Raw genomic sequence first — 14,710 nt, forward strand, 5'->3', positions numbered from 1 at the left:
GTCTCACTGCTTACCCTCTTCTCCCAACAGCCTCATCTCTCCCCTTTGCCATTGCATCTGTGCCTCTATGACACCAAGTGATCTATAGGACCACAAGAAGTCTACGAACCTTCTAGGTTCAGAAGACATGTTGTTTCTCTTCCTATAAAGTCCTTTTCACTATTTGTCTTCCTCTTTCTCCGGCCACTCCTGCCTGTTTATTAGTATTCAACTTGATGATTCCCTTTCTGAACATCTCCTTACACATTATCCACTGCTGGGTTAGATACTCTTCTGCTGAATTCTCCTGGCATTTTTGCAGTTAAAGTATCTATGACAGTGACTCATAATTACCTACTTACTTGTCGATATTTCCACAAACTGGATTTATTTTGAAGGAGGGATCAATATTAAGAGAAGGCAATCCATCAATATTTGCTGAGTCAATAACGGATTTTTGTTTGTTTTTATCCCCTCTACCCAGCAAAATACCAGGCACATAGTCATTGTGCAATAGGTATTTGCTGAAGGGATCCTAAGTACTCAAAACATTTGTTGGAGGAACGAAGTCATGGACAGATGATCAGAAAGTGCTACATATCAGAAATCTTAAATTCCAATATCCTACTTTCTGACCTCAAACACCTATTATCCCAGATTTCTCACACTCTGATTTTCTGGCCCACGATCACACAGAGATGTCCAGTCTCTTGACATCTCCATACTCACAAAGTCTTTAAATACCTTGAAGGTGGAGAGGCGGGGCAGGCTGGCGGAGGAGCAGGGCCCTCACCTCACCCGGCCCCACCAACTCACCTGGATAACTTTCAAATCATCCTGAAAACCTACTACTTCAACCTGAGATTTAAAGAGAGAACAGCCGGAACACTACGGAGAGAAGGGATTTCGCTTCTAACAATGCAGGAAAGCGGAAAAAAATAAAATGAAAAAGAATCAAGTGGGGGAGGGGGCCTGCGAGGAGCCGGGCTATGGGGGGCGGTGAGAGCCTCCGGGACAGGAAAGCCCAGCCCCAGAGAAGCGGGAACTTTACAAATCCGCACTGGATTCTTCCCGGAGGGAAAGGCGCTTAGCCGGGAAATCGAGCAGGACCGCAGGAGGGGCAGTGGGGCCTCCAGGCTCCCGGAGTCCCTAACAGAAGTGCGCCCGGGGGAGAGCGCGGCGCACACCGCGGCCTATCTCGGTAAAGGGCTGGAGCTCGCACCCGGCGGGGCCTCGGGAGGAGCCGGTCAGTCAGGCCGCAGCTCCGCACGGAGGGGGCTGCGTGGCCCCGGATCCCAGGGCACCGAGTGGACACAGCCCAGGATCCTGCGCTCCCCCCGGGACAGGCGGAGGCCGGGAGGGCACCGGACAGCGGGGACGCTCCTGCCTCCCGGTCCCCGAGCTATGCAGGTCAGCGCCCCCACCGCCCCGGGGGCACCTAGGCCAGTGCGGACTGGGAGCTGCGGTAGTTATTGCGGGAGCTGACTCCAGGGCTGGAAGGCTGGCCGCCCCCAGCGGTGTTGTTCCTCCTGGTGTCACCCTGTGCCTGGGAGAGGTGGGGCCGCCAGGGGACAGAGGCCTCACGGGGTCAACATCTCCCCCTGAGCCCAGCATCGGCAGGGGGCGGGGCAGCTGCCCCAGGTGCACACACCTGAGAGTCAGCACAGCAGGCCCCTCCCCCAGAAGACCAGCTGGAAGGACAGGGGAAGAGCAAGTTCTTGACCAAGCAATGCTGGAAAGCTCCAGGGGAAGTCGAGGGCTTTACAGTATATAGAACTTTCTTCCTTTTTCCAATACAACTCACTTTTATATCAGACTATAAATTTCCAATTTTTTTTTCTCTTTTCCCACCTTAACTACATATTTTACCACCTCTTCATTTTTAAGATTCCTCCTTTTTGACTTTCATATTTCTACAATTACAGGTCCTGGATATTTTCCACTTCTAGATTCCCTTCAACATACTCAACTTGATTTTGGGAGATATACAAGATATGTTTTCTTGTTCTGTGTTGTTTGTTTTCTCTTCCTTATTTTGTTCTACAATGGCATAAGTTAATATCTTCTAAAACATGACCAGCATGCACCCAGAACCAAGTGGTATACTGTGCTGGTTCATTCTGTGAGATTCCTCATTCCCATTCTACCCCCCTCTTTTATCTCATTTATGTTTTGGTGGTCAATGTTGGGGCTTTCTACAAGCATTTCTGGTTTATATAAATTTGGGACTGAGTATCTTCTAATATACAGAACTCAATATACTCAGAACCAACAGGATCACCCTCTAGGACCCCTCAGGTAGACTACATTCTCCCTCCACTACAACTTCGTCACCACCATCTCCCAATACCCCCCTTTTTTTCTTCCCTCCCTTTTTTTCTTCTCTTTACTTTTGCTTTTTTTTTATCTTTTATTCTCTTTTCTTTTTTTTTTTTCTCTTCTTCTTTGGGATTCTTGGCCTTTTATTTTTTACTACTTTGCTTTTAAATTTTGTTTTTCCAGACACATAGACCAATGGAACAGAATAGAGAACCCAGAAATGGACCCTGAACTTTATGGTCAACTAATATTCGACAAAGGAGGAAAGACGATCCACTGGAAGAAAGACAGTCTCTTCAATAAATGGTGCTGGGAAAATTGGTCATCCACATGCAGAAGAATGAAACTAGACCACTCTCTTGCACCATACACAAGGATAAACTCAAAATGGATGAAAGATTTAAATGTGAGACAAGACCCCATCAAAATGCTAGAGGAGAACACAGGCAACACCCTTTTTGAACTTGGCCACAGTAACTTCTTGCAAGATACATCCACGAAAGCAAAAGAAACAAAAGCAAAAATGAACTATTGGGACTTCATCAAGATAAGAAGCTTTTGCACAGCAAAGGATACAATCAACAAAACTCAAAGACAACCTACAGAATGGGAGAAGATATTTGCAAATAACATTATCAGATAAAGGGCTAGTTTCCAAAATCTATAAAGAACTTCTTAAACTCAACACCAAAGAAACAAACAATCCAATCATGAAATGGGCAAAAGACATGAAGAGAAATCTCACAGAGGAAGACATAGACATGGCCAACATGCACGTCAGAAAATGCTCTGCATCACTTGCCATCAGGGAAATACAAATCAAAACCACAATGAGATACCACCTCACACCAGTGAGAATGGGGAAAATTAACAAGGCAGGAAACCACAAATGTTGGAGAGGATGCGGAGAAAAGGGAACCCTCTTACGCTGTTGGTGGGAATGTGAACTGGTGCAGCCACTCTGGAAAACTGTGTGGAGGTTCCTCAAAGAATTAAAAATAGACCTGCCCTACGACCCAGCAATTGCACTGCTGGGGATTTACCCCAAAGATTCAGATGCAATGAAACGCCGGGACACCTGCACCCCGATGTTCCTAGCAGCCATGTCCACAATAGCCAAACTGTGGAAGGAGCCTCGGTGCCCATCGAAAGATGAATGGATAAAGAAGATGTGGTTTATGTATACAATGGAATATTACTCAGCCATTAGAAACGACAAATACCCACCATTTGCTTCAACGTGGATAGAACTGGAGGGTATTATGCTGAGTGAAGTAAGTCAATCGGAGAAGGACAAACAGTGTATGTTCTCATTCATTTGGGGAATATGAATAATAGTGAAGGGGAATATAAGGGAAGGGAGAAGAAATGTGTGGGAGATATCAGAAAGGGACACAGAACATAAAGACTTCTAACTCTGGGAAATGAACTAGGGGTGGTGGAAGGGGAGGAGGGCGGGGGGTGGGGGTGAATGGGTGACGGGCACGGAGGGGGACACTTGACGGGATGAGCACTGGGTGTTATTCTGTATGTTGGTAAATTGAACACCAATAAAAATTAATTTATAAAAAAAAATAAAAATAAAAAAAAAATAAAATTTGTTTTTCACTTTAGTGGTCCTTTTGTTTTATTTTGTTCTGATCTTTGTTTTCAATTTCTGGTCTCTGACCTTGTCAGAATCATCTAGAGTGAAATTTACTTAGGTCGTGGTTGATATTCTTGATTCAGCCCACTCATACAGCCACTCTGCACTGAGCAAAATGACTAGAAGGAAGAACTCATCACAAAAGAAAGAATCAGAAACAGTACTCTCTGCCACAGAGGTACAGAATTTGGATTACAATTCAATTTCAGAAAGCCAATTCAGAAGCACAATTATAAAGCTACTGGTGGCTCTGGAAATAAGCATAAAGGAATCAAGAGACTTCATGACTGCAGAATTTAGATCTAATCAGGCCAAAATTAAAAATAAATTAAATGATATGCACTCCAAACTGGAGGTCCTAACGACGAGGGTTAATGAGGTAGAAGAAAGGGTGTGCAACACAGAAGACAAGCTGATGGCAAGGAAGGAAGCTAAAAAAAAAAAGAGAGAGAAAAACAATTAAAAGACCAAGCAGAAAGGTTAAGAGAAGTAAATGATAGCCTCAGAAGGAAAAATCTACATATAATTGGGGTTCCAGAGAGCACCGAGAGGGGCAGAGAGACAGAAAGCATATTTGAACAAATCATAGCTGAGAACTTCCCTAATTTGGGGAGGGAAATAGGCATTCAGATCTAGGAGATAGAGAGGTTCCCCCCACCAAAATCAATAAAAACCATTCAATATCTCGACATTTAATAGTGAAACTTGCAAATTCCAAAGATAAAGAGAAAATCCTTAAAGCAGCAAGAGACAAGAGATCCCTAACTTATATGGAGAGAAATATTAGATTAACAGCAGACATCTCCACAGAGACCTGGCAGGCCAGAAAGGGCTGGCAGGATATATTCAGGGTCCTAAATGAGAAGAACATGCAGCCAAGAATACTTTATCCAGCAAGGCTCTCATTCAGAATAGAAGGAGAGATAAAGAGCTTCCAAGATAGGCAGAAACTGAAAGAATATGTGACCAGCAAACCAGCTCTGCAAGAAATATTAAGGGGGACCCTGTAAAAGAAAGAGGAAGCCCAAAGAAATAGTCCACAAAAACAAGGGCTGAATACGTATTACGATGACAAAAATTCTTATCTTTCAATAGTAACTCTGAACATGAATGGGCTAAATGATCCCATCAAAAGACATAGGGTTTCAGACTGGATAAAAAAGCAAGACCCATCTATTTGCTGTCTACAAGAGTCTCATTTTAGACCTAAGGACACCTCCAGCCTGAAAATGAACGGTTGGAGAACCATTTACCATTCAAATGGTCCTCAAAAGAAAGCTGGGGTAGCAATCCTCATATCAGATAAATTAAAGTTTATCCCAAAGACTGTAGTAAGACATGAAGAGGGACAACACTATATCATACTTAAAGGGTCTATCCAACAAGACCTAACAATCATGAATATTTATGCCCCTAATGTGGGAGCTGCCAAGTATATCAATCAATTAATAACAAAGTAAAGACATACATATTATTATACACTAATAGTAGGAGACTTCAACACGGCACTTTCTGCAAATGACAGATATTCTAAGCACAACATCACCAAAGAAACAAGAGCTTTAAATGATACACTGGATCAGATGGATTTCACAGATATATATATATAGAACTTTCTATCTGAATGCAACTGAATACACATTCTTCTCAAGTGCACATGGAACTTCTCCAGAACAGACCACATACTTGGTCACAAATCAGGTCTCAAGTGATACCAAAAGATTGGGATTGTCCCCTGCATATTTTCGGACCACAATGCTTTGCAACTAGAATTCAATCACAAGGAGAAATTTGGAAGAAACTCAAACACGTGGAGGGTAAAGAGCATCCTGCTAAAAGATGACTGGGTCAACCAGGAGATTAGAGAAGAATCAAATGTATTCATGGAACTAATGAAAATGAAGATACAAGCATTCAAAATCTTTAGGATACAGCAAAATACATCGCAATACAAGCATCCCTCAAAAAAATTGGAAAAAACTCAAATATACAAGCTAACCTCACACCTAAAGGAACTGGAGAAAAACACTAAATAAAACAAACCTACACCAAGCAAAAGAAGAGCGTTAATAAAGATTCAAGCAGAACTCAATGAAACAGAGACCAGAAGAACTGTAGAACAGATCAAAAAAACAGGAGTTGGTTCTTTGAAAGAATTAATAAGATAGATAAACCATTAGCCAGCCTTATTAAAAAGAAGAGAGAGAAGACTCAAATTAATAAAATCATGAATGAAAGAGGAGAGATCACAACCAATACCAAGGAAATACAAACGATTTTAAAAATGTATTATGAGCAGCTATATGCCAATAAATTAGGCAATCTAGAAGAAATGGACACATTTCTGGAAAACCACAAGTTACCACAACTGGAACAGGAAGAAATAGAAAACCTGAACAGGCCAATAACCAGGGAGGAAATTGAAGCAGTCATCAAAAACCTCCCAAGACACAAAAGCCCAGGGCCAGATGGCTTCCCAGGGGAATTCTATCAAACCTTTAAAGAAGAAACAATACCTATTCTACTAAAGCTGTTCCAAAAGACAGAAAGGGATGGAATACTTCCAAACTCGTTTTATGAGGCCAGCATCACCTTAATTCCAAAACCAGACAAAGACCCCACCAAAAAGGAGAATTATAGACCAATCTCCCTGATGAACAAAGATGCAAAAATTCTAAACAAGGTACTAGCCAATAGGATCTAACAGTACCTTAAGAAGATTATTCACCATGACCAAGTGGGATTTATCCCTGGGATGCAAGGTTGGTTCAATGCTCGTAAAACAACCAACATGATAGATGATATCAACAGGAGAGAAAACAAGAACCATATGATCCTCTCAATAGATACAGAGAAAGCATTTGACAAAATACAGCATCCATTCCTGATCAAAACTCTTCAGAGTGTAGAGACAGACAGAACATTCCTCAGCATCTTCAAAGCTATCTACGAAAAGCCCACAGCAAATATCATTCTCAATGGGGAAACACTGAGAGCCTTTCCCCTAAGATCAGGAACGCAACAGGGATGCCCACTCTCACTACTGCTATTCGACATAGTACTAGAAGTCCTAGCCTCAGCAATCAGACAACAAAAAGAAATAAAAGGCATCCAAATTGGCAAAGAAGAAGTCAAACTCTCCCTCTTCACAGATGACATGATACTGTATGTAGAAAACCCCAAAGCCTTCACCTCAAGACTGCTAGAACTGATATAGCAATTTGGCAATGTGGCAGGATACAAAATCAATGTCCAGAAGTCAGTGGCATTTCTATACACTAACAATGAGACTGAAGAAAGAGAAATTAAGGAGTCAATCCCATTTACAATTGCACCCAAAAGCATAAAATACCTAGGAATAAACCTAACCAAAGAGGTAAAGGATCTATACCCTAAAAACTACAGAACACTTCTGAAAGAAATTGAGGAAGACACATAGAGATGGAAAAATATTCCATGCTCATGGATTGGAAAAATTAATATTGTGAAAATGTCAATGCTACTCAGGGCAATTTACACAATTAATGCAATCCCTATCAAAATACCATGGACTTTCTTCAGAGAGTTGGAACAAATCATCTTAAGATTTGTGTGGAATTAGAAAAGACCCGAATAACCATGGGAATATTGAAGAAGAAAACCAGAGCTGGGGGCATCACAATGCTGGATTTCAAGTTGTACTACAAAGCTGTGATCATCAAGACAGTGTGGTACTGGCACAAAAACAGACACATAGATCAATGGAACAGAATAAAGAAGCCAGAAATGGGCCCTCAAGTCTATGGTCAACTAATATTTGACAAAGCAGGAAAGACTATCCACTGGAAAAAAGACAGTCTCTTCAATAAATGGTGCTGGGAAAATTGGACAGCCAAGGAAGAAGAATGAAACTAGACCATTCTCTTACACCATACACAAAGATAAACTGAATAAAAGATCTAAATGTGAGACAAGAATCCATCAAAATCCTAGAGGAGAACACAGGCAATACCCTTTTGAACTTAGCCACAGCAACTTCTTGATACATCTATGAAGGCCAGGGAAACAAAAGCAAAAATGAACTATTGGGACTTGAAATCAAGATAAAAAGCTTCTGCACAGCAAAAGAAACAGTCAACAAAACTAAAAGACAATGTACAGAATGGGAGAAGCTATTTACAAATGACATATCAGGTAAAGTGCTAGTATCTAAGATCTATAAAGAACGTATTAAACTCAACAGCAAAGAAACAAACAATCCAATCATGAAATGGGCAGAAGACATGAACAGAAATTTCACCAAAGAAGACATACACATGGCCAACAAGCACATGAGAAAATGCTCTGCATCACTGGCCATCAGGGAAATACAAATCAAAACCACAATGAGATACCACCTCACACCAGTGAGAATGGTGAAAATTAACAAGACAGGAAATAACAAATGTTGGAGAGGATGCGAAGAAAGGGGAACCCTCTTGCACTGTTGGCGGGAATGTGAACTGGTGCAGCCACTCTGGAAAACTGTGTGGAGGTTCCTCAAAGAGTTAAAAATAGACCTGCCCTACAACCCAGCAATTGCACTGCTGGGGATTTACCCCAAAGATACAGACGCAGTGAATGACTGAGACACCTGCACCCCAATGTTTATAGCAGTAATGTCCACAATAACCAAACTGTGGAAGGAGCCTCGGTGTCCATCAAAAGATGAATGGGTAAAGAAGATGTGGTCTATGTATACAATGGAATATTACTCAGCCATTAGAAATGACAAATACCTACCATTTGCTTCAACGTGGATAGAACTGGAGGGTTTTATGCTGAGTGAAGTAAGTCAATGGGGGAAGGACAATCATTATATGGTTTCACTCAAACAGGGAATATAAAAAATAGTGAAAGGGATTATAGGGGAAAGGAGAGAAAATGAGTGGGAAATATCAGAGAGGGTAACAGAACATGAGAGACTTCTAACTCTGGGAAACAAACAAGGGTTAGTGGAAGGGGAGGTGGGCAGGGGGATGGGGTGACTGGGTGACGGACACCGAGGGGGAGACTGGACGGGATGAACACTGAGTGTTACACTATATGTTGGCAAATTGAACTCCAATAAAAAATATACAAAAAAATTTAAATAAACAAACACCTTGAAGGCATCACTTCCCTCCCTACTCAATCTGCACCCATTTTTATCATGAACTTTCTTAACCCCTAGTTTCATGTGTAAAAGGCCAGCCCTGTACAAATCTCTGCTGTCAGCTACTAAAAATAGTACCCCAGGGGAGTGCCATACAACTGTGCAGATGGGGCCCAATGTAAACTCATGGTCTCCAACTTCAGCTAGAACTCTCTGCTGACCAGTACTTTACCTTGGGAGTCAACTCCGTCATCCGCTCCTTGTCCATTCCTCACTACTCTCTAATCGTCTTCTCCTATCTCAGTCTGACTATCCACTCTCATTCCCCATTGCTGCCACATAGCCTTGCCTCCTACTTTATCAGATGATTGACATCAACTCAACTCCTGCCTCCACACCAGTAGACTTAATCAAATCCACATCTGTCTGTTCCTCCTTCCCTTTTGTAGCAGAGGATGAGGAGTCTGCCCTGCAGCATACCCTCCACTGAAGACGAATCACTTCATCTGTGTTTTCAAACTCATCTCCTTCCCTCTTCTAATAGGAGTCTGCTCTATTATTAACCCCTCTCATATTTTCAATTTCTCTCTTTTCTTCTGGCTCTTCATACTCATTATATAAATATGCTAAACTTTTTCTCTTAAATTCTTCTTAATCTCTGTATCCTCTCGCTTTGATCCACTTTTTTCTTTCTCTTATCAACTAAACTATTTGCAGCATTATTCTCTACTTCACCATGCGCCATTTATTCAGCAAATACATCATATTTTTGTGGGTAATACACAGGGACATTTTTAAAATCCTCTAGCTTGAAATGTGACTGCCTTCAAGAATTTAAACTCTAAAATCAACACACAATGAATTGGCAAGAAAACAGAACAATTTCTAGGCCAGAGTAAGATATAAATTAGCAATATCCAACTGAAAGAAGACATCTGAGCCAATGGACTTGTAGTAATTTAATTCCTTAGTAAGGAATCCATTATGCTAGCATAGTGTCACTTAAACTCTGTAGTTTCTCTCATTTTTAATCCTTCTGATTTTATTTGGCTTCCAATATTAGTTGCCTCTACAGAGAGAGAACACAGAGAAAGTATCTCTCATTTCAGGAGAGTTCAGGACTGGCAATATAGATTGGTTCCCCTGTTCAGAACTGTTCTACTTCCCCAAGAGAGAACTGAATATAGGGAACCTGAAAGTTCATAATCTAATGTTAAGAACAACACATTACTTTTAGCAAAGTGAACTAAATCATTCATTTAACAAAGGTTGTATATCAGGACAAAAAAAAAAAAAAAGAATGGCATGTTGTTACCACCAAAAAGTTGTGTGAAAATGTAGAGGTTGCATCTTTCTCAAATATTAGAAGAGCTTTCTGCATCAAGTAAATTGCTTTGGATAACTTATTCTTCTTTATTTTACTCATTACACTCAATTCTGAAATAGAAAACAAACATATTACCAAAAGGGAAACATTAAAAACTATCTTTAAAAGTTTTTGGAAAAAAAAAAGTTTTTGGAAAAACAGTTTATCCCAATTTTAATTACCTGTAAAACAGTCATTGCTTGTAGGTTGTTTTAGCTTTTCTGGACCTTTGGTAGACATAGGTTTGCTATCAGTTGGAGTCTGCAAAACTGAAGGAGGAGATTGCCATTACAATTAGATTCACATTCAAGAAAGGAAATATTTTCTAAACATTAAAGGGTAACTATTTGTAAAATTACTGCTTCTTCTCATATGCCATCTTTTTTTTTCATTAATAGATAAAAATTCAAAGAAATCTACTATAATGCAGTTTTATTGACAAATTCTCTTTTATTTGCCACAGTATGCCTAAATACATCAAAAATATTTAAATTATAAAAACATTTGATTTTCTATCTCATCTTAAATAAAATCATCTTGAAAGCTTACAAATACGATCCAATCTGCTTTTGTTCACTTTCCCTTTTCATAAACTTTTAAGAACTGCTTCATTTACGGGCCCCACAAGAACTCAGAGCATCCCCTGAAGACCTCCACTCTCCTCTTTCAAGAATTTCAACTAACACATAAATTATTGCCATTTGACTATGGGCAGTGAGAGATCCTGGTATATAGCTGGGACAACCACCATAATGGCCCAGGAAAGAGAGGATGATGGAGAAGAGAATAAAAGTATGCTGGCCCAGGAAGATGGACAATGTTACACTAATTCTTGATTTTCTGGGTATAGTCCCCAAGAGACTTGGCAATATTGTTTCTGCCCTTGGAGGTATGTGAAGGTACTTAGAGTAACCTTACAACAAACCCCTTTTATTGAGGTTGAATTATTTGTGCTAACGCCATTGACTTATAAAAGATGCCACTAGACACCATTAAAGGATATAAGGTTTCTTTAATGGTGAAAGATAAGGGAATTTATCTACAATAGCGACAGCAACACAAAGCAGAAAATAAGGCATCATTCTTTCAGTACCTGGGGTATTATAATTGCTAATTAACCCATAGCTCTCATGATTATAATCGTGAGAGATAAGGATGCCCAGCATAGATAAGTCATATCTAATGCCACTGCCATCAACATGCAACCATTGTAAAGTTCTTGAAGAAGAATGACAAAAGGGGCACCTGGGTGGCTCAATTGGTTGAGCATCTGACTCTTGAGTTCGGCTCAAGTCATGATCTCATGAGTGGAGCCCCATGTCAGGCTCTGCACTGTGCATGGAGCATGCTCAGGATTCGCTCCCTCTCCCTCTACCCCTCCTCCACTTCTCTCAAAAATAAAGGAGAAAAAAGAATAACAAGTGGTATTTAGGCAACGTTAGTCTGGCAGCAGCATGCAAGAGTGAAGAAAGGAGGAAAAAATGAAAATCTGTATTAGGGTGATAGTTCAACAAGCAGACAAAAACATCAAGAAGACCCAGAGATACAGCAAAGGAATAATAACTAATTCCATTTAAATCTGAGCTCATGTCTACAATCAGTATTGTTAAATTGTTAAATGTATAATGGTCTCTGATAAAAACTCAGAGGATCACTTGGTCTTCAAATACTTATGGATGACAATTAGAGAATGAACTAGCATAGTAATTCTGTAAGTAAAGAGACCCCACTGCATTACAGAAGACAATACAGTCATTAAGTGAGAATTATAGTTTTCTTAAGGAAAATCTGATACATAAATGCCATTCACATTTGGAAATACATTTCTAATTCAAATAATTTAAAATAAAAAAATATTCAATAATATTCTTATTATTCTAAGAAGCCCTATTGAAAAACTATATATGATGACACAGAGATGTTTTCATTTTTAGTTGCTTCCCTCTATATCCAGGTCTTCTGAGAAACAGTCTTTGAAATAGTATAAATATTAAAAATAAGGTATAAATGGATAAAAACTATAAAAGAATAAAAGAATGGGAAATAAAGGAAATTCTATATAAACAGAATGCAAATACAAACAAGTTCTAAGTATATATCAACTGGGAACATAACCATACAAAAAATAAAATTAATTCAAGTGAATTTGAACACAGTTCTCTAATGTGTGGCATATTCTAAAGATATAATGTGAACTGCAAAGAAATCCTAAACTTACTTAGTAGTTTCATTGTTAATGTTGCTATTGTTTGAATAATTCTGAAAATACTTTATAATATGGTAGGATAAAGCAAGTAAGTTATTACATCGATACTGTTGGGAACCAGAGTGCTCAACATGAGAGAGAGTAAATACAAAAATGAAATGTGGAACTTTGGATTTTCAAAGTGTTGGACTTTGAATTGGTAATATCAAAAAGAACTTGCAGAGTGTGTGTGTGTGTGTGTGTGTGTGTGTGTGTGTGGTAAGTCTAGAACATTTAGTTATACAGCAAACAAAACAAAAACCTGCTCAAAGAATAATGGGGACATATCAAAAAAAACACAATCCAGTTTGAGACCTCCCATGGCAAAATGTGTGACATCAGAAGAACAATGATAGTAACTTATTATAAATGATTTAATAAAAACAAAACTCAGTCCATAGTATAACACCACAAATTAGAAGAGCCAAAGTAGGGACAGCTCTTCTTTACAAAGAAGGGCAGCAAGTATATTTAGAAGGAATAGTTCAATTAGAAAATCACTGTGCACACAACCATTGTAACAATTAATTCTGCAAGGATCACCAACAGAAGTTAAAACCATTGGGTGAAAATCTGTTGGGGAATAGGACATTTATTCCATCTCAAAGCATCACCTGACAATACCAATTATTTTTTCATTATGCAGAGGGAAAGATGCCCTTACAGTGGAGAAATCTGGTAGACACCACCTTAACAAAATGAAAACTGTCTGCCTCATCAATGATAGGACAAATAAACAATATGTGCAGCCTAATGTGATACAACGGTATCTAACAACATCACCTATATAATCATGAAGAAACTACTAGGAAAATTCAGATTGTAGAATGTTCTAGAGACACAACCTCAAAAATGTGTCATAAAAGAAAAAAAAGTGAGTTATTATTCTAGATAAAAGAAGAACAGGACAGAGAGGTGATGTCAGCATAATGGCAGCATAAGACATCCCTTCCCCCACACACAATCTGTAACAAAAATTCAGCATCCATTCATGGACAAAAAAAAAGTACCTAAGAAAGAAGAGCCAAAGGAGAGACATCAAACTTCCTGATTTTACACTATACTACAAAGCTATAGTAATTAAAACAGTATGGTACTGGAATAAAAATAGACACATAGACTAATAGAACAGAATCAAGAGCCCAGAAACAAATTCAGGCATATATTTCCAATATTAGACAATGAAGAATACTTAATGGGGAAAAGACAGTCTCTTTAATAAATGATGTTACAAAAAAAGGATATCCATATGCAGAAGAATGAAATTGAACCTCTGTTTTATACTACTCATAAAAATTAACATGAAACAGATTAAAAATTAATCATAAGGACTGAAACCATTTAATTTCTTTAAAAAAATCAAAAATAGAACTACTATACAATCCAGCAATCCCCTTCTGGGTGTATCTCCAAAGGAAATAAAAATAAGATCTCAAAGAGATACCTGCACTCCCATGTTCACTGCAATATTATTCACAATAGCCAAGATATGGAAACAACTCAAATGTCTGTCAACTGATGATTGGATAAAGAAGATGTGAGATAGATAGATAGATAGATAGATAGATAGATATCGTGGAATATTATTTCATGAATATTATTCAGCCATTATTATTCAGAAAGAAGGAAATCCTGCAATTTGCAATAACATGGATGGATCTTGAGGACATGATGCTAAGGGAAATAAGACAAATACTGTATGACATCACTTAAATGTGGAATCTAAGAAAGCTGAAGTCACAGAAACAAAGAGTAGGGGGCTGGTGATCAGGGGCTAGAGAGGAAGTGGAAGGGGATGAAGATATGTCAGTCAGAGGATACAAACTTTCAGTTATAAGATGAATAAGTTCTAGGGATCTCATGTACAGTATGGTGATTATAGATCATAATACTTGAAAGTGGCTAAATAAGTAAACCTTAAATGTTCTTACCACAAAACAGAATTGGCAATTATGTGATATGATAGAAGTGTTAACTAATGCCCTGCTGGTAATCATTTTGCAATATATTAGTGTAACAAATCAACACATCTGTACACCTTAA

At 39.0% G+C, this 14,710-nt stretch overlaps 1 protein-coding gene across 1 annotated transcript in view; it reads right to left on the reverse strand.

Annotated features, from left to right (window-relative positions):
* CFAP54 (cilia and flagella associated protein 54) overlaps positions 1–14,710 on the reverse strand; it is a 299,369-nt gene that overhangs the window by 224,120 nt on the left and 60,539 nt on the right. The window contains 2 exon segments of the mRNA XM_055336223.1: positions 10,372–10,493; positions 10,605–10,691. Of these exon segments, the coding sequence (XP_055192198.1) occupies positions 10,372–10,493; positions 10,605–10,691 (209 nt within the window).

The sequence above is a fragment of the Nyctereutes procyonoides genome, unplaced genomic scaffold (assembly GCF_905146905.1).
Source record: "Nyctereutes procyonoides isolate TBG_1078 unplaced genomic scaffold, NYPRO_anot_genome, whole genome shotgun sequence".
Taxonomy (NCBI): Eukaryota; Metazoa; Chordata; class Mammalia; order Carnivora; family Canidae; genus Nyctereutes; species Nyctereutes procyonoides.